This window comes from Periplaneta americana, chromosome 2 (genome assembly GCF_040183065.1).
Source record: "Periplaneta americana isolate PAMFEO1 chromosome 2, P.americana_PAMFEO1_priV1, whole genome shotgun sequence".
NCBI lineage: Eukaryota > Metazoa > Arthropoda > Insecta > Blattodea > Blattidae > Periplaneta > Periplaneta americana.
In genome coordinates, this window is record NC_091118.1 from 38,524,229 (window position 1) to 38,545,601 (window position 21,373).

The 21,373-nt window shown below is 37.1% G+C and overlaps 1 protein-coding gene and 1 non-coding gene across 2 annotated transcripts; one reads left to right on the forward strand and one right to left on the reverse strand.

The window, feature by feature from the left end:
• Positions 1-4,803: 4,803 nt before the first annotated feature.
• Positions 4,804-4,875, reverse strand: TRNAY-AUA (transfer RNA tyrosine (anticodon AUA)). Its single transcript has one exon. It is a non-coding gene; the product is annotated as a tRNA-Tyr (tRNA).
• A 5,815-nt stretch (positions 4,876-10,690) lies between these two features.
• Positions 10,691-13,550, forward strand: mRpL9 (mitochondrial ribosomal protein L9). The gene has a single exon (XM_069815902.1). It carries the CDS (start codon positions 10,856-10,858, stop codon positions 11,639-11,641), a length of 786 nt encoding a protein of 261 aa, XP_069672003.1. The 5' UTR covers positions 10,691-10,855; the 3' UTR covers positions 11,642-13,550.
• Positions 13,551-21,373: the final 7,823 nt, after the last annotated feature.

Genomic DNA, 21,373 nt, shown 5'->3' on the forward strand with positions numbered 1-21,373 from the left:
CATCTTACATGACATAAAATGTCCGGTGCATACAAAAGTCTAAAATTGTCTTCTGACAGCACATTTTAATCTTCTTCAGCACATGAACAAAAAACACAAAAGTTCACTAAATATACTTATCTGTGCTGGACTGATATGATTCTGTTTGTGACTAAAGAGGTGCTTTTAGCACTACGATAAACATTTGCTGAGTTAAGTAAAGTGAAAATGCACAAAATAAATTCGTTCAATTGGTCATATTTTAATGAGGGAACATTTTTTTCTTTTCTATCTAACGAAATTTCTTATTATAGTCCGCTCACCGTTTTTGGCGTGTGAAATAAGTAGTGGGAACGTTAAGTACGAGTGTTCCACATTTGCCGCAGTCAGTCTGACAACTGTGTTGGCAAATGGTTGATGTGACGTGTATAGAGAGTGGTATCATTCTCAGCTACACCAGCAACATGCTCACAAACTGGGCACTATATATCTAGGACACACGCTAAAAACGCTGGCACCAGCTGTACCAGCGTTTGTACAAATTAAATTATTTAATATTGCATCTCATGTAGACATGGACAGGAATTATGAATTTTTTTCATTGCAGAGAAGAATTTGTTAAAGTGCTGTTGGTTATATCAGCATTTGACTGTAGTGGAATTTATTTTTGGTGATAGGTCTTCATAAATTCTTTATATTTTTAGAATCTTATACTTTTTAGTGTGCCAGCAATAGTTAGTTGTTTTGATACTAGACTTTTACCAACTCAGCCACAAATCCAGTGGTCCTGTGTTCGATTCCTAGTAGGAAAGTAAGGCCGTATCTCAAAGCTCAAGTCCATACTACACACTAGTGACTAGCAACTAGACTAGACGGCAATTCGGAAAGCAGGTGGCTACTAGATGCACCGTAGCCTGTATGGCATGTGACGTCACAAGCTTGAACAGGAGAACCAATCAGAATCAGTCAGTAACAAATGCTTCTCGAGTTACTTTGTTCACGTGTGAGTGTTTTAAAACATCGAATAAGTAAAATTAACATATACTGTGTATGTGTAAGATAAATAAATGGAAGGAGATACTATAAAAAGACAAGTACTGCACAGGCAGGTGCGGGAAATAGTGTTTAAGGTGTATAATTATTTTAAAAACATTAACGAGAAGAACTCTGCCGGGCATCATGGTGCTGGCCGCAACTTTGCCAACGCACAGGAGACGACTGCAGAAGCATGTGGTGTGGGTTTGCGAACCGTGCAAAGAATTGTTAGTGAAGGAAACAAATCTTTTAATGTGAGCGGAACTGCCACGTTTCGTTCTTCTGGAAAATATCCTCGTCGTGAAAAAACAGTTTCTGAATTAGATGATTTTAATAAAAGTATGCTGCGACGTACAGTATTAGATATGTACCTTCGAGAATCCGACTCTGAAAAATCTGACGGGACTGATGAGGGAATCAGCGACTTCAATTAAAACCAGGTACTGAATATTCATTAAATCCTAATTTATATTAAATGTGACCGAAATGTGACAATATAACATGGTACTCGTAGTTATTGTTTTAGGGTATTTAACTAGCTAAAATAATTTGCGCCTAGAAATAGACCTAAATACAATTTCTACTTAAATGGTGTATCATTTTTCCTAGTAATACACCATATTCATTTCGTATTAAAACTGTGCGATAACATAATAATAATAATACCGCACATAAAAATCTTAAAACTTGGTATAAGCATTATTAATAGAACGTAAGATTTGATAATGTTCTGATAAAAGGTTTGTCATGCTTGCAGTAATCAACGGCTAAGGTCATATTGTCTTTTTAAAATTGAAATTCCCTCCTCATCTACTTGTATTGCGCGCGCGCGTGAAGTACGATGTGGCAATGCTGTACATTGCCTTTCTCTCACTATGAGCGTATTCCGAATCTCACCGGTGAGCAATCCGATGGCAACACGGTGTTCCGAATTCCACCGATGACGTCATTGATGCTCCACCGGTGTCGCACTGGTGCCATCAACTTGCAGAGGTGGTGACTGCCACCTCCATCAGCCGCCATCTGTGAATCTGATTGGTTCTTGTATAAGGCGGGAATTAGCAGACGAATAACATCGTGCACTGTTGTGTCTTGGCAGTGTGTTCTGCTTTAGTTCTGCTGTATTGTTTGTAATGAGCACAACGTAAAAACAATATGTTAATGGCTTATGAGCGAACATGTCAACGGACCCGTTATTACTACCGATTCAAGAAATAAATTGTTTATGCTATCTTTTCTTTGAACGAGATGGGAGTACGAAAATTTCGCAAAATTTTGCTAGCGTAGCACAGACAACAACTTGTACAGTCGCCATGACAGCCATTGATCCTTCCAGCAGTTTTGTTCCTTATTTCGCTGCAACGTGACGTCATTGATGCCACCGGACCGGTGAGATTCGGAATACGCTGTTCCTGTCTCTCTCGACGCAAACGCTAGCAGCCGACCGCCTTCCGAACTGGCGTCTAGTCTAGGTGACTTGTAAACTACACACTAGGCAGCTTTGGACATGTATGCTTGAAACATGGCCTTTCTTCATAGACTATTTTTCTAAAAACCATGACATCACGGTGCAGCAATGAATTAAGAAGGCAGTGTCCTAATGCAGTTTCATTACGAGTTATATGGAAAAGATAAGGGCCTAATATGAGCCGTTCAGAGCAGAAGTGGTGTAAGTCAAAATTGGATAATGAAGTTTAAAGTAAAAATTCTGTAAAATACAGCGCAAAGTAACAATTAATATTCAATTTATTTAAACTATTAGTAGTCGGTGGATAGCAAGAAGGACATATTAATTGCTACTTTGCGCTGTATTTTACAGAATTTTTACTTTAAACTTCATTACCCAATTTTGACTTACACCACTTTTGCTCTGAACGGCTCATATATTACAATAATGTTTAAAACATTGTGAAGACGGTACTAACAATGTGAGTGTTCAAATTTAACGTGTTATTCTACATTATATTTACATTATTTCACTTCCAAAGCAGCTTCAGATTTCATAATCCCAATTGCTGATGTGGTATCCATGTTTGTTTAGTGTACAAGTCAACAATCAAGCAAGCATTTTCGTTTATTGGCTACTAGCTGATTGTTATGTACTATGTGCATTTAGACTTCTGACGTCACATCCTACTTTTTAGACAACTGTCTAGTTCACTTCAGCTGAAAATGTACGTAGCTTTGAGACATGGCCTAAATACTTATCTCCCTTCCATAGTAACTAGATATGTATCCATTTTCCTGTAGTTTGCCTGCATTGTCATAAGAAGTGGCCTTGAGTCACGTTAACTACATGGCCAAGAAACTCTGCTATTTATAGATTTATAATGTTGATTTCCTAGTCTTCACAAGAACGAAGAGTTATTTGTCCGAAGACAGGTCTGAACCTCACAAGTGATAATGGTTGTAAGAGGAGAAAAATTCGCTCTGGCACCAGGGATCGAACCTGGGTCCTTGGTTCTACGTACCAAGCGCTCTAACCACTGAGCTATGCAGAAGTTCAATCCACAGCATTGGAGGAAATCCCCCTCCTATAGTGTTTTTCCCTTTGTGCACTCCTTGTACATAGGTTGGATAAAAAGTTATGGCAACACTGCTGTCACGTGACGATGGTACGTTCGAAAGCTGCCAGCTGTGTGGACATGAACAAGGACTGTTAGATGTGTTAGTGCAGCCAGCGTCGACAGTACTCTGTCAATCTACTGCAGTGTGTAGAACGTTGACTTTCATAGGGATAATGTGAGTGCCCTAAGACCACGTTTACAAAACTAGAGCAACGTTCCTGGCTCAAAATTGAAGTGACACGAGGTCGTAGTGCACAAGAATGTTTTCAGGGACTGCATGAAGCATGTGCCGATGCAGTTTTGCCATATTGCACAGTGGCACGATGGGTTGAAGTGTTCCGGGAAGGCAGGGATGCTGTTCAGGACAACCTCCATACAGGACGACACCACGTGGAGGACAACACAGTTCAACTTGCTTCCCTGATGGATGCTGATCGCCGATGGACTGCACGTGAGTTAGCAGCGGAAGTCGGAGTATATCACAAAACTGTGCTCCACATTCTGCAAGACATTCTGGGTTACCGCAAAATTACAGGGCGTTGGATACCCCATGAAATTTCCGAGGTTTAACAATGGCACCGCTATGCAGTGATAAAGGCCTTGTTGGACCAGTACCAAAGGAAAGATGACGACTTTCTTGGACGAATCGTCGCTATGGACGAAACCTGGGCTCGCTCATACGAACCAACCAAACTTGAAACGTCAATCAAATGAATGGAAGCATCCAGGTTCTTCTTGTCCGAAGAAAGTGTGCCCTACACAAAGTGCTGTGAAGGTGATGTTCATTGTGGCGTATGACATTGATGGGGTAATACTGCACCACGCTGACCTCCAAGGCAGATGGCAAATGCGGACTACTACTGCAGGTTCCTGCAGCACCACCTTCGTCCAGCCCTCAGGAGAAAACGACGACACTTGGTGGTACAGAATCCCATCATTCTTCATTATAATGCAAGGAGTCACACCGCTGCTGCTGTCAAGGACCTCTTGCGCCGCTAGCAATGGGAGATTCTGGAACATCCAATGGACGCGCTGATGGTGTATGATGCCTTCCAAACATTTGGAAAAAGGTAATAAATAAGAAGGGCGACTATATAGAAGGTACGTAAATGTTGTACCACTGTGAATAAATATTATTTCAATGTACCGAAGTACATATGATATTTCCATGCAGATATTCTGCGACATACGATGAAAGAATAATGGAACGGAGAAAAATTCTCTCCGGCGCCGGGATTTGAACCCGGGTTTTCAGCTCTATGTGCTGATGCTTTATCCACTAAGCCACACCGGATACAAACCCGACGCCGGACAGAACTGTCTCTGATTGAGTTCCAACTCTTGGGTTCCCTCTAGTGGCCGTCCTCTGCACTACGTCATAAATGTCTATGAACATAGGACCAAAGTCCACACATGTGCTGAGGTGCACTCGTTATGAGTGACTAGTTGGCCGGGATCCGACGGAATAAGCGCCGTCTTAAATCACTTCGTGATTTACGCATATCATATATTATTTCAATGTACCGAAGTACATATGATATTTCCATGCAGATATTCTGCAACATCATACGATGAAAGAGTAATGGAACGAAGAAAAATTCTCTCCGGCGCCAGGATTTGAACCCGGGTTTTCAGCTCTACGTGCTGATGCTTTATCCACTAAGCACTCATAACGAGTGCACCTCAGCACATGTGTGGACTTCGGTCCTATGTTCATAGACATCTATGACGTAGTGCAGAGGACGGCCACTAGAGGGAACCCAAGAGTTGGAACTCAATCAGAGACAGTTCTGTCCGGCGTCGGGTTTGTATCCGGTGTGGCTTAGTGGATAAAGCATCAGCACGTAGAGCTGAAAACCCGGGTTCAAATCCCGGCACCGGAGAGAATTTTTCTCCGTTCCATTACTCTTTCATCGTACTGTGAATAAAGCCATGTCAGAAATATCGAACTGTTGCCATTACTTTTTATCCAACCTTAGTATAATGTCGAACATGGAGTAAGGTTTCCTACATTAAATGAATATCGAATAATTCGGCATCATTGAATCCTTCCAGTGTTATTTTTTTGCTATAACAGTGTATGTATTTATTTACACTGCAAGTGGGCAAGCACTCTGTGGCAGTGGTATGCACAATATAAACAATACACAATACAATTATATACACAATACAATAAGAATACACAATACAATTTAACACAATAATTACAATTAATAATAAAACATAAAATAACCTAATTTTACAATACAACCTACATATGTATAGGCCCTACATAAGTTTCAATAGTATTTCACTTTACTCTCATCTCACTCACTGTAGTGGCACTATGATGCATTTCACTGACACTTTAGGACACATTTCACTGACACTATAGAACACATTTCATTGACGCTATAAATTATCACTGATCGGAACTATTCACTGCACTGTAAAACCGTAACTTCACTGACTCACCTCGCTTCACTGATACATGTGAAGAGCACAGGAAAAGAACGTGCTTTGTCCACTTTATCAAATTTTTCAGGAGAGCAATTTCAAAGTTTGAAACCGAATTCCATGGATACTAACGGAGATATTAATGAACACTTAAGTCAGTATGAAAGAACAGGTTATCTGAATGAATTTGAATTTAAGTTTGCATCCTTATTTTTGAAAATTGTAGTTTTATTGACATTTACGTAAAGTAATGTCATAAGTTACAGGGAAAAAACGTGCTTCTTACGTACGGAGGAATTAATTTTAGATTAAATATTACAAGTAAAGCTGTTTTCTTCCGGAAACGTGTTTGTATGTCTGTTTGTGCGTATTGTGTGTATAGAAATTTTGAATTAACATTCAGAATTTCAAAATCACGGGATTGACAAACCTTTAAATGATCACATAACGTTAAACATTTTCTCTTTCCTTTTTTAACTTTTTCTGTAATGAAGTGGAGTGGGGCATAATAATAATAATAATAATAATAATAATAATAATAATAATAAAGATCACTTTTGTCACAAAATGCGCAGGGCCTCATAAGAATAAAACAAGATCAATTCTGTCCCAAAACACACAAGGTATAATAATAATAATAATAATAAAGATCACTTTTGGCTCAAAATACACATGAACTAATAATAATAAAAATCACTTTTGTCCCAAAATGTACAAAGCCTAATAATAATAATAATAATAATAATAATAATAATAGTAAAGATCACTTTTGTGCAATTTTCTCCCAAAATGCACAGGACATAATAATAATAATAATAATAATAATAATAATAATAATAATAATAATAATGCTCACTTTTGACTCAAAATGCACAGAGCCTAATAATAATAATAATAATAATAATAATAATAATAATAATAACAATGATCACTTTTGTTCCAAACTGCACAGGACCTAATAACAATAAAAATCACTTTTGACCCAAAATGCACAGCCCAGTCTAGTGTGGAAGGTTTGTGTAAAACACTCTATCTTCGTGTTCCACGAAATTCCTTCAAAATCTGGAGGTCCTAATACTTTTCCTTCGATATTACCAGAGAAGTTTGTTTGTTAGAAATAATGTTACCGATATTTAAATTATTAGCGGATATAAAATAAATTATTCAAAATAATTTGTGTTTTGCCTCTGTAAGCAGGACATGGGTATTCTTCAGATTGCTGCTCTCGAAATCGCAGTGAAGCTCTCACCACCGATGAAATCCTAGTTCCATTACACATATCACGATGTTGAATGAGGTGAGGGTGTTCTTTTGTGATGATTACCCCTCTGATGGGCCTTGTAAGAAATGAATATTTCCTCAAATATTTCTTCTGCAAAAGTGACTCTCAACTTCCCATCATATCTTGATTGAACACCACAACATCAAAAGGCGTAGGTTTACTTCGAGCTTGTACCATGATCCGCACCCAACCCATTGGAAGTTCTGCTACTGCTTTTGTATTAGTTAGTCTTATATTTTATTACATTCCATAAACGAATGTTTCATTCTGTTCATAAGTTTCAATTCGTTCACAAGATAATTAAGATACTTCAGAACAATATAATTCTTGCTCTGGCCTGAACATGAATCACAAAAATTTTCAAGATATCTGCTTTGTTGTCCATTATTCCTGTCACAAAGTGATTTAAAAAGGATACGACTTCATTGGCTCCTTTTCTACCATTATCTTCAGTACAACTAAAAAACACTGAAATTTCATCTGAAATTTGATGAATATTGAAAGAGTAAACAGATAATTGCCTTCTGTAATACTAATAGACATCATTGATACTAATGTACGGTAAGCATAAATTTTTTTGTAGTCCATGGAAATTGCTTCTGTTTCTTCAAACTTCCGACTTCTTAAACGAGCATTCCTCTTTCTGGTATAAAATATTTCAACTTTGAGTTTATGGACCTTGTTCTTACTGGTGATCTTGTTAATTTATTCCAAAACTTGTTTCTTCATGTTGCCATCTAAATTATTTTTAGTCAGTCTTGCATTCAGCACTTCCATCTCAGCTGTGTACTTATCACATGCATGTATCACTCCTTGGATATCCAAATGCTATATTGAATTTGGTGTTGAACATTATTCTGTATGTTTCATATGAAATTATTCAATTTTGGTATTTTTTCTTGAACATTTCATACATCTTTTTCACTGATAGTTCTTCTGGGAGATACAATTTATTGGTCCTTCCATTGCTGTAATGACTGATCGCTTTCGATAAACTGGAATTATTGTAATGAGCCCAGTCATATGTAATGATTGTTGATTCCAGTCTTCTAAATCATTAAATTGCCTTATAATACTTTATCTTTCTTTAGCACTTACTTCCTCGAAACACTTTAACAGTTGCAGTCTTCTCCTACTTCATGTGATTGAACCCTTAATTTCTTCATGACTGCAGTCATTCTCCCTCGTACTTTCTTTTTCTTAACACTGTTAGAAGTCGAAGGTCTCTGAGTTCCATCCTCAGATGAAGTACTCAACATTCAATAATATAATAATATTAATAATAATAATAATAATAAAATTTAAGTGACAAATTTACAACACTTATACTTCTAAACTGAATTTCTCAAACTAAAAAGATTTATACTTGTACATAAAGTTTATGCAGCAAGAACGAATTTTCTCATTATAACAATAATGAAAAACAATGGAATATTATTTTTACTCCAATTCCCTTCTTCCTGCTATAACATGCATGCCAATCCGTAAGGAAACTAAAAATTGAATCACAGAAATAGAGGACAGAGCACATTATTTCCCTGTAGTGAGAGGACTTAGCACGTTCTTTCCCTGTACGCCAAATCTAAAATCTCTTGTAGCACTTCGACTATTCACATTATCACATTGGTCGATTAATAACTTTAAACTACATGGAATCCTGCATCTCATAGCATGCATAACTCATTTTTGAAAAAAAGTGGACAAAGCACGTTTTTTTCCTGTGCTCTTCATGTGTGTTCACATACTAAGCATTTGGCACGTTCACCAGCATGAATAAGAAGAAACTGTTCCTCCCGTTATGAATTTTGAGTCACTTTAAAAGTAGTGCCAGTACTTGTTCTGTTTTCTACTGTATCAGTACCGGTACCTATCCAGGCTATTTACAATATTCTATTCTAAATATCGTGGACCTATCCATGTTACAAACCGCCAGCAGTGTTGCTGTTTGTTACTATAGCTTTGAGTGCATAACAGTGTCTGTTTACATTTACAACAGGGTTCTTACGGCCGTCCGTCTGCTGCACTGGGCCCACACTGGATAATATGCCTGCTGTGAGCACATGTGGTCTAAACTGATTGGGGTTTCATAGTAGTATGATCATTCATGAAACACATACGTGACATTTATGGTAAAACTATTAGAGCAAAGGAAAAAGTAAATGGTAATGCATTTTTCTTAAACAAATATGAAAATAAATGCACATATATCCCTAAAACACTGTAAAATCTTTACATAAAGGACACGGTGCAAGTACTAAAAAATGTGACATTACGTTGATCGCCTTGAAAGTATTAAATTATAATTAATACAAATGTGTGATATAATTTACTCGTCTTGGAACAGTAGTAAATAGTATACTGAACATTATATTATGGTACTTTATGCTGATTTTTATTTTAAAAATATGTTTACACATACAAGTGAAGTAACTTCACGTCATAAAAGTTCGACAAAGAACTTTATTACAGGAATAAAGAATGTAAGTGATAATTACTCCACTACAATGGCGTATGCAGGGGAGGTCATTATTAAAATTGTTTGCGATTTATATTATAGGCACTTCAAATGTTTATTATTATTATTTGTATATGTTGTAATGGAAAAAATTCATGACTATCCTTCTAAAATATTTGAAACGTAATTTTTTCACAGCCATCCAATTTTTAACAAATTTTAACTTCTGTTTAATTTTGTGCATTAAAAAATGCTTGTGTTATCATTCACTTACACAATAAATTATATATAAAACAGTTATTTGTATATGATAGGTAGGTCTTTCTATAATAAAGATAGCATTGTTAGAATTCGAACGTGCCGCAGCACCAAACATATTATTTGTATATGGTACGTAGGCGGTGGGTCTCTCTACATTAAAGATAGCATTGTTATAATCGAATAAGTAAGCTCCACTACAATATTATGTTGCGTTGAACATAAACATTTTCGATTTCCGCGCCAGATTGGCGATATTAGCAGACTCAGAGCTGCCAGCATTATAATCAATTATATAGAAACTGATGTTTTCGAGACGTCGGCCAGAAGTACCGATAAATATAGAACTTTGAAATAAGTTAAAATTGGAGTGGTTGTAGGGGCTCCAGTGATTTTTACTGTAATTGTTTAAAAGGAAAATATAGACAACAATTACTTATTCTTCCTGCACAATTGGTGACCATAGTAGTAGTGTTGCCAATATTCCTTCTTCTCGTGCTAAATGCGATTTATTTTCGTCTTAGGTTTTCGGATAAAATTGAATAAATGAGTGTCGTTAAAATATGTATATAGCAGTTTTATTACCCTCAAAGTGGCAAGTAATTTTCTCTCCCTTGATAGTATATCAATTCAGCAAATTCTGCTATTTTTCGTAGCTTTTTATTTTTTTTCAAGAATCAAAGTTGGCCATTCTACCTAGAAGTTTTTGATGGAGTAGTTGCTGTAATTCTGGTATATAATTCATCAAATATAATGCTATATTTAAATAATTAACTTTTGTGATTAGTTAATGTGTGAGAAATTAATGTAAGGAATTGTCGTCGGAAGTTTACGTGATATAAAATGTGGAAACATATACTGAGGTCAGCGATTCCGCTGAAATGTACCGAAAATAGTCTTCTAACCTTACCGGCACAAGGTGTTTATCAACAGTACAGAACTACATTCATCTTGAAGCGAAGGTGGCCTCCCGGTTTGTATAAAAAGGGCCAAACGACTAGGAAATTGAAGGCTAGGCATTTTGTTTACGATTTGGTGGAAGATACGAATGTTCGCAAAAAACAAGAATTGGAGGTAATATTAACAGATTATGTAGCCGGCCTTGGCAATAGAGGTGACAGAATAACTGCAAAGCAGAAGTTTGCATATCATGAACTTCTACTTCCTGGACTAGCAGTGTATGCTTCACCAGAAAATATTGAAAAATTTTCTAAAATAAAAGATTCTACCCAAAAAACAAAGTATAGTTCACCTTATGTTCAGAAAACCATGGAATTATTGTCAAATACAAATGTAGTGGTTTTGATGAACAAGGAAACACCATGGACAGTAGAACCGTGGCATGTAAGATGTTCCTTACGGAAAGCAGGAATTCATGTTCCAGAAGATGCCATTTCGTTGCCTGAAGAACCAATAAGCGGTCCTAATGTGGATCTTGAACATAAATACTTTGAAGTGTTAGTGACAATAAATAACACTGAAAAAGTGTTCGTGAAATGTGTCATTCGCCACTGGAGTACTTATGTAAGTGAGAAGTCAGATCCCCTGGAGAATATGCATGAGCTATCACTTGAACCATTATTTCCTGAGAAGACTTCAACTAATACAAGTTCTCCAGCTTCCAGTTAAATGTAGCGTCGGAGTAAGGATGAAAGTAGGGCCATAGACTAGTTTAATTTGCGTCTTAATTACAATGAAAATGGAATCTGAAGTGCAATGTGTCTTACAGCTCACTTCCTTTTAGCAAACAGGAAAATTATTTTACACTCAATGAAACTATTACTGTAAGTTGAAGAAAGTGTGAATGACGTGTACTATATTAACTTCATTTGAAATGGCATGAAGTTTACTGCTAGTAACCATGCCGTTTCGATGCTGTCAGCTGATATAAACAATTGGTAGTATTTTCCGTGCAGCAGAAATCCAATATAGCGTTTTTTACGAGTAGTTTGGTAAAATAAGAATGTTTCCTTTGGACCAAAAATACGATATCGTTTGTGTGATTCTTCACATCCCGTAAATATTTTGTTCATTTTTTTATATTCTGCTGTTACAATTTCTATCGGTTCCATTTTTTAAATTGTGCCTTATTGTTTAATGCATTATGGTCTTACGTCTTGTGTTTTCTTTTTTTGGCTGGGCACAGCACGGCATGGTCACTAATACGGGTTTCTTTATTGAGGTATTCTTAAGTTAGTACTAGGCCTATGCATATAGCTGTTTGAATAATGTCACGGTACTTCACTGACAGTATGAGATTTAAGAGTACGGTAATTCTCCAGTTTACTACTGCCGCGAGAATTCCAGGAGGAATTGAGAAAATTTCAGTATACGGATTCCTCACTGACAATAAATTATCTCTCTAAATATTAAAAAGAGCAGATTTGTCTGCGTTTGTCGAATGCGCATCATCATGCTTACGAAAAGGCACTTTTCAGTGCCAATAATTTATTTTGTGTGCACAAGGTTGGAATTTTGAAGTAAGAGGGAAAGGAAGGAATCCTGTTCTGAAATTTATCCGAGGAATTAATTACTGCGGTAACGGACCATGTACTTAATTGTTAGTATACATATTGCGTTAATATTGAGGACGCAATATTAGAAATTCGTTCTGTACCTTTCGGCTAAGAGTAAGCTCAAACTAAACAAAAAAAGAAAAGTTATGACTCCTGTGGTATAGTTAATCTGGAGAATTACAGGAATAGAAGAACCTTTAATATTGTTGATTGGTCTGAAATCTTGCTTGTATTATGTGTACCGATATAGTACTTGCAATGCGCAGAATGGGTAATGTAAGATATTCCGCTGAAATTTAAGTCATAATATTTGTGGTCATGTACAACAAGTAAAGAAGGAGGTGAACTTCGATACGTAAGATCGTTAAGCTTTGAAATATCCTCGAACTTAACCTAAGAAAACTACAGTGCGTTTATTTTTCATGCTCGTGTGTGGGACTGAAGTTTGCAGTAAGTAGTTGCTTACACTCTCATTCAAGGATACACATAGTTGCTGTTAAGACAGTTATCTGTTATTGTGTGCAGTGCTGAGTTGAATTGCGGAGCAATGTGGTACATCTGTTACTGTGTACAGTGTTGACTTTCATTTCTCTGTTTGTATCTTTTGCTTGAGTCATTGTCCAGAGGTTTAATAGCTACAGAACAAAGAATTTTCATTTGCTGTAATTTTTTAAAAAATTGATCACCTGTTCACTATCTTAATTCACCTTTGACTTACCACTTTCATACAGAAGAAGTTTATGCACTTGTTGTTGGTACATAACATTTCCTAAAAGCTTCAACCAGAGCTTATAGGAAAAAGACTAGAGAACAGCTGGTACTTTGCCATGTAGTCTTGAGCTCTGGACACTATAGTGATGTGAAAGTAGTATAATATTTAGTTGGATACATGTTGTATGATGCATTAATATAAACTATATTAACTTTTAAGAGAATTGACGTACCTAAGGTTTTTTGAGGAGGCCATATTATTTATAGTTTTTGTGTAATTAACAGTCGGAATTGAATAAATGATTATATAATTTAAAATTCTGTACCGTAACTACAGTAGCATTGTTGTCACTATATCTGTTTCTTTTAAAGATGGAACAAGACATTAGTGCTGCGATCAGAAAAACAATTGTATGTCACATAGCATGGTAGGCCTGTTGCTATGGTAACAACGGTTGAGTTGCCAAAGTTAAAAGTTCCCATGTGGTGAGTGCTTAATAGTGACATTTATTGTGCACACAATGTTAGCATTGGTACGTTTCGTCTTTGATTCTCTGTCGATTATTGTATTGTTTTTTTTTTACCTTCGCGTAAGTTGTCAGTGAATGTTTTAACGTCAGCCATCTAGTGATAATCCCATCAGCTGACAGCATTGTAATCCATGTTGGCAACATAGTGTTATAGTTCCAAGCTCGGCCGCTTAACTGTCATGTTCCATCTTAAACAAAAAAAAAAGGTATAATGCTGCTGCTATCACCATCATCACCACAACTACTACTATTCTACTACTAGCAGGGGCATGCTGGCAATAATTTACATGAGTATTACCGTAATAAATTTTACCTTTAAAATAGTTTTCAGACTGCCATTTCTTTCACCGATGGGTTCAGCTCAGCTGCGAGACACACTAGAGTGTCAGTAGTGAGGTGATGACTTCTAAATCAGGATAACACAAACGGGACTGCGTCCCATTCTTTAATAGGTTTGCAGATAATTTTATTAGTCATCAAACTGGACAACTGGCAGCCTGTAAGTTTACATTTTTTACAAGTGACAATGTCGTTCATTATACTAAAGTCTCTTTAAGCTTCCGCACTGCAAATGGGAATAGAATTCACGATTTTTTTGGATTGGGCTATAGTTAATGGCAAAGGGACATTATTTTTTCCTATTAAGTTATCCGCCACTAAATCTCGGAAGTCAAAATTATAAATGTTTCTAACACGCAGTGCAGAAACTCCTAAATTTCTGTATTTTCAGTCAATCTCTTTAGCTGAATGTGGAATAGGAGATGGCTAAATTAGAAAATGTGTTTGTTTAATTGATTCTCTCTCGCGAGTTATTTTAACAAAGGACTCGAAACAAATACAGTGCATACATTTTATCTTCTCCCACTCGCATGTATGTGCAGCTGTTCTGAGTACAGTACGATTATTTAGTCTTGACAGTCACCGACAATGTGCGCCTGGGTCAGATGAGTCCATTAAGTTACGCCAAGGGGTGTTCAGGTTAGTCGCTTGCATTCAGAGCAATCGGATGTCACAAGTGCTATAGAGTATTGTGTTTCCTGTACAGTTAAGCTGAATTGGATTTCTTTACTGATGGCTCGCTCCTATCTCTGCTCTGGAACTCTCCCCACTACTCCTATTACTTCCCCTCTTTCGTGTTGCTGAGCTGTCCAGACTAAATCAGTCTGTACTGCCATATTCGCTCTATATCTGAAAGTGGGGGAAGATAAAATGTATGTACTATATAATATTTAACAAAGGGCTCGAGTAGGCCCTTGCGAGCCCCCTTCTGCACACCCCTGACTACTACTACTGCTACTATTACCACCACTACCACTACCACTGCTACTGTTGCCAACACTACCATTCATTCCTTTCTTATTGTATGAAGTGCAGTGTGAGGGAAAAGTGTTGCCTTTGCATTTCTTCCATCTCCCATGTACAGAGCGTTCGAGCCAAGATGTTCCCCACTACCATGAAAACTGGTTGTTGGGCGGGAATGATGCAAGTCCCCACATTATGTCTCTCGCTAGTATGGGAGATTCCCACGGCTATCAAGTCAGTATTCAATGCATCTCTGTTGTGATGTACAGCTCGATTCAACGTTATTGGCCCCTGTCCTTGGTTGTTTGGCTAGTGAGCGAGCTGTGTGTTGCGTCATAAGAAAGGAACTTAATCACAAATGTGCATAGGAAGGGAAGAGAAGAATGAAAATAATATCTATGCTCGTAGCTGAGGGACACTCATGTCAAGAAAATATAAGTCATCATGACAATGTTTAGTCAACAGACGTAGTGATTAGTAACGGGACGTGTGGAAGAATATTGTGTTTAAGGCGGAGTGTACCGCGACATGATAAGAAGGAAGTGTTAGGTGTTATGACTGTGTGGCCTGACCTGTATGACCCAGCTCGCCAGTAGTGATGAGTAACTCGCTCTTAGTCTATCTACTTACTTTTTGCAGGGGCCAAAATCCCTGAATCAAGCTGTACATTATTTTTATATACAAGACTTTTGTGAAATATACGTGGAGAACGTGTTGCCGTAAATTCAGACATTGTTTCCCTGATGGTCCTGTGCCAAATAAAACAATATACAGACTCCTAAAGAAATTTAACAAGACAGGCTCGGTTCAAAATAAGAAGCATTGAGTGAATAAACGGATCTTAACTGAGGAAACAGTAGATGAAATAGGTTTTCGAGTAGAACAAAGCCCTAGAAATCTTTGCGCAGATTAGCCCAGGAGTAGGGGTGTCAAAAACCTCAGTTCAACACACCAATAAATTGTTTGTTTTCTTTTTTCTCGTTGGTAACTCTATAGCATCTATTAGTGCTGTCCACACCTATGGAGTAACGGTCAGAGCGTCTGGCTGCGAAACCAGGTGGCCCGGGTTCGAATCCTGGTCGGGGCAAGTTATCTGGTTGAGGTTTTTTCCAGGGTTTTCCCTCAACCCAATACGAGCAAATGCTGGGTAACTTTCGGTGTTGGACCCTGGACTCATTTCACCGGCATTATTACCTTCATATCATTCAGACGCTAAATAACCTAGATGTTGATACAGTGTCGTAAAATAACCCAATAAAAAAAATCTATTAGTGCTTTATGGTTGTGCTAACAGATAGAATTACTTGTCAACAATGTGATGCTGAAACGTGTGTTCAGGTTACTACCCAGCGACAGTCCTGATATATTGTATTTGATATTTTTGATGATTGGTTAATTAATATTAACCCAGCACACTCACAATCACACAAATTTCCAGACTCTAGACACCCAGGTAATTTTTTCAAGAAAAATTCACCGAGATCCGTGCTTGGGAATCGAACCCAGGACCTCCAGATCTGGAAACCAGCATGCTGACCAACAGACTACGGAGGCAGTCCAATAAATTGTTGAAATTAAAACCATACAGAATCCGTGTAGTGAAAATGAACTACAGGAAGTGTCCAGGAATGTGCTGAAGTGATGTCAAGCATGCTTGAATGCCGAAGACCACTATCTCCAGCAATTGCTACAAGGTAAGCCTTTTAATTCAGTATTATGAGTTCTATTTTGCCACAAATTACGGTCACCATTTGGCAGGGGACTGGCAACCAGTATAGCATGTGGAGACTGCGCGGCCACTGCTAGTGAGGGATGTCTTGGCTCGAATGCTCTGTACTTTCAACCTTGACTACCTAGTAACCAATTTATTCTCACATATAGTCCTCTGTCATCTTAGTCCCAGATTAAGAAACCTTTCCTTAAAATTACTGAAGAGAGCAAGTTCCTCTGAGTGAAACACACCACAATTGTAGACTCTTTGCTGCAGAAAATTGCCATTGGTGCAGCATTGGAAGTGATCTACAGTGCATGATTATGATTATTAATGGATTAATAGTGGAATACTAGTAGAGGAAACAGGAGTACCCTGTAAAACCACAAAGTACTGTCTTTGTTAACCACTAATTTCATTTGGACCCATACTTTCCTGAATATTTATTATTTTTACATTAATTTCCTTAAAAATTTGTTAATTTTTAGTAGTGATATTATTACGTTTTGGTTATAATTACTTAAGTAGGCTAGTTTAATATAAAATATTGATTTGTGGTGTCAGTGATATAATTTATCTTTGGGATTCGAGCCTGGATTATCAGCATGGAAATGAGATGCTCTGATTATTTGACTGATTGGAAAAATAAGCTGTTTAGTCTTCCTTTAAATATGTGATAAACATGGAACGCATTTCTAGGTGCTAAAAAGAGAGAGATTTAGGACTTTTAGAAGTTTGTATGAAATTAACGATTATAGTCCCGTCACTCTAATTTCCGGCAGCCAATCGCATTGCAGGTCGGCTATATTTAAATGTGTGCGTCTTGTGATTTGCTGATTCATTTCTTAAGGCTCGATAAATACTTAATATAATCGCCCGCCATTTTAGCTCTTTCGTTGGCGTTCGCAGAAAGCATACGAAGACGTTATTTGCCGCTCAATTATTTGCTGAATTACATTGCATTTGATTTATTATCATAGGAGCTACAACATGATAATGTTTAACGGTGTGGCAAATAGATTCCTCGTATGGTAGCTCGGCAACGTGAGAACAAAAATGGCGAACGGTACTACCTACCTAGACTTTATAGAGCCTTCACTTTCTATGACGTAAGCAAAGAGGCGGAGTCACGCCGGAAATAACAGCGTCGGGAATACAGTAATTTTAATTTTAGTAAAATATATTCTAATTTAGGTGGAATTTATGCACAGAACTGGTGCTGACAATGAGTGGCACTGAACTGAAGACTCAAATTCTATCAGTGGAAGAGACTGATTGCTGATTCGTCAGTTTCATTTCGCATGAACGGAGTGCATTGACGCGAAAAGTAATGTCTTAGGTTCTCACCTAAGCTGAACAACCTACCACACCTTTTATGTGAGGATGAACTTTTCCAGGAAATTAGGTAAAATCTTCTTCCCTCTCCTTCCCTTCTAAGACCAAACAAGTGTTTGTGTGTAAGATATTTTTTACATTTTAAATAGCATTTTTTTTTTATAATTTTCGCATTTTTATTTAAATATACGAAAAATATTAAAAAGGTGCTTTTCAGGCACATAGTTTTTAGCATTTATAGGAGTTTGTGGTTCATTTAGGCGTTTTAGGTCCTATAGAATTTTAATAGGAGGATCCAGTGTACATGAAAGAGATATCTGAATAACATACGTCTACTAGGACGTAGCGATATGGAACTAGAAATCCGTTCCCTTGTGATAAATATTACATCACATTTGTTCTTACTTACTGGGCCAGTGATTGAAATTAACTGATGCGAAGATAGTCTGAGTGTATAAAATACCAAGAGTACTGAAAGCATTGACTTCCTTTCAAAGATAGAAAAATCTGTCAGATAGACACAGTGATCAATACTGATATTGTGTGCTTCCAGTTAAGAAGTTGATGGCACGTTTCCAGCATAATAAATTGTTTTTCCTTCTTTTTAGTTGGTTATTTAACGATGGTATATCAACTAGGTTACTTAGTATCGATGGATTTAGTGACAGCAAGATGAGGCTGAAGATTCACCAAGGCTGTGCTTACCTGAAATTCACTTTACAGTTGGAGAAAACTCACCAGGTAAACAATCCAAACAGGAATTGATCCCATACCCAACTGCATCTCTGAACATACATTATTTAGTATGTTTTGTATATTGTATTCAACTATACTTGTGTGTTCCATAATTTATTATATTGTGCAATCCACTATTGTGGGACATAATTATTTAGGATGTTTTTTATATTGTATTTAGCTATACTTTGTGTTTTCCGTAATTGAATCAGTCATATCTAAAAGGGCCTAATTCACTTTCTTGCTAAACTCAGTTAACATTAAATTGTATGTCCAACTTTAATGCAACTTTCTGTTGAGAAAGTTTTATTCCACGCATTTATTAAGATGTATACAGGCTTCATAACATTCACAGCACTTTAAAACAGCCCAATTCCTGAATTAAGGCCATTTTTATGGAGATCTTATTGGTTTTGTAATTTCTTTCAGAAATGACTGATTATATTGTGTATTCTGTATTCCACTATTGTGTTCGTAATATTTGTTACTGACAATCTACAGACAGTGGTTGTGGAAAGCTTGAATCTGTAGAGGTAGGATCGGGTTACATTGTTGCCAATTCTTGCTCTTCAAAGATCTATGCAGGTTCTTATATATTTAAACGTCAACATTCTATGTAGTGCGTGTGTAAAGAGTTACACGATGTATTTAATAATTATTTGTTTAAGCACCGTGGTTACCTGAAACAAACCATAAACATGAAACTCTACTAACCAAAATGTCTAGTGAAATTTAATTATAATTATATATACTGTATATATTTTTTTAATTTGTAAAATACCATGTTTTAAGTCTAATAATAGTCTAATTATTTAATTTCGAATGAATGTGAATGCCATTGCCCAACTGTAAATATCTTAATGATAAAATAGTTTTTTGTACATCAACATTATAAAAAATCTTTATCATTAGCAGTGGCGTGCATTCAGGGTAAGCTACTGAAGCACTGCTTCGGTAATAATATATTATGTCATTATAATCACACGATTATTCAATAATATCTAGATAAAACCGTCAGATTTCTTCAAAACGTATAGAACTTAGAGCTTAATACGTTACAGTATTGGTATGAGCATTGTGAGCGAACCGAAGCATTGTCACTTCTACTTCGGCTGAACAGTGAAGGAATTGCGCGCGCACCTCTGATGAAGGCCACGGGCTGTGTGTGTCTGCACCCCACAATCCGAAGCGAGCATGGGTTGTGACGTCACTGTTACGCGTGTCAACTAAGAGAATGCCTGCAAGAGCATGGAGACGAGTACTGTCGGTGACTCAGAAGAAGACGAGCACGGAGTAAGGGGAAAGACAGGATAATAATTATATTAGAACAACAGTGCAATACTTGTACTACTAGTGAGTGGAAACATTATTTCCATCTACTGGTTGTACACGTATTGCACTGTTGTCATAACGTTATCTGTTTGCCACCCTTTCTTCTCTTCCCTTCCACGCTCGTCTTCTCCTGAGTCACCGACTATACCTGTGTGTTGCTTTTTTTAGAGCAGTATGATGCCACACTTCGCCCCTATTTTTTTGTAGTGTTGTTCAGACCGTCGCGCTCAGAGGCATTCTCCGTAATTTCGAGTCGCATGTGAGAGGTTATATATAGAAAGTGTAAAGTTGTATCAGTAACAGTATGTTTTCTTCAGTGTACATGCTTGTCGAATGTGTGTGAAAATGTATTAGTGTGTGAAGGTACCAGGCAATAACTAATAATACAATACATTATATAATATAGAACAATGTCTACATGTATTATAAAAGAGCTTGTGTTGAAGCCCTTTTCCGCTCATTCTTTCTCAGAAAAAAATGAGATAATTAAAAATGGATGGCCAGCACCAGAACTACCGAACTTGGTTCAAAAGACCAGTAAATTTACTGGACATTTTCAGTCTAATATGTATAGCAAATGTGACTGGTTAGCCGGCAGCGCTGAGCTAAATGTGGTGTTTTGCTGGTACTGTCTGTTGTTTGGAAAGGATAGAAATACTAGTTGGACCAAAACTGGACACACGCATTTGGGCTGTCTGTTAACCATCTACGACCGTCTGTAGCTATAGCTGCTTTTGGGGAAAATAGAATAGAAACTGCACTTGATCACCAGCTTAAAAATGAAATATCTCTAGACAATCAAAAGGTAAAGCAGAACAGGGACATCCTCAAAAGGCTTATTAATGCAGTGTGTTTTCTGGGAAAACAAGAGTTGGCCTTTCAAGGCATGATGAAACAGCAAATTCTATTAATCGGGGCAATTATGTGGAATTGCTGAAGTACACTGCAGAATATGATCCTTGTTTAGCGGAGCATTTAGAAGCCTCTACTGTGTTTAAAGGCATTTCTAATCGAATTCAAAATGACCTCATCCAAGCTGTAGGTTCAACCGTTTTATGAGCTATAAAGAGGAAATTATTGATGTTCCTTTTGTAGCCGCCATGGTTGACGAAACTTCAAATGTGGCAAATAAAGCACAGTTTTCTATTGTCCTGCGTTATGTGCATGAAGGAGAGATAAAGGAAAGATT

What these genes read in the sequence shown, in the direction of transcription:
- mRpL9 (XM_069815902.1), top strand. Translation starts at nt 10,856, where the DNA reads ATGTGGAAACATATACTGAGGTCAGCGATTCCGCTGAAATGTACCGAA.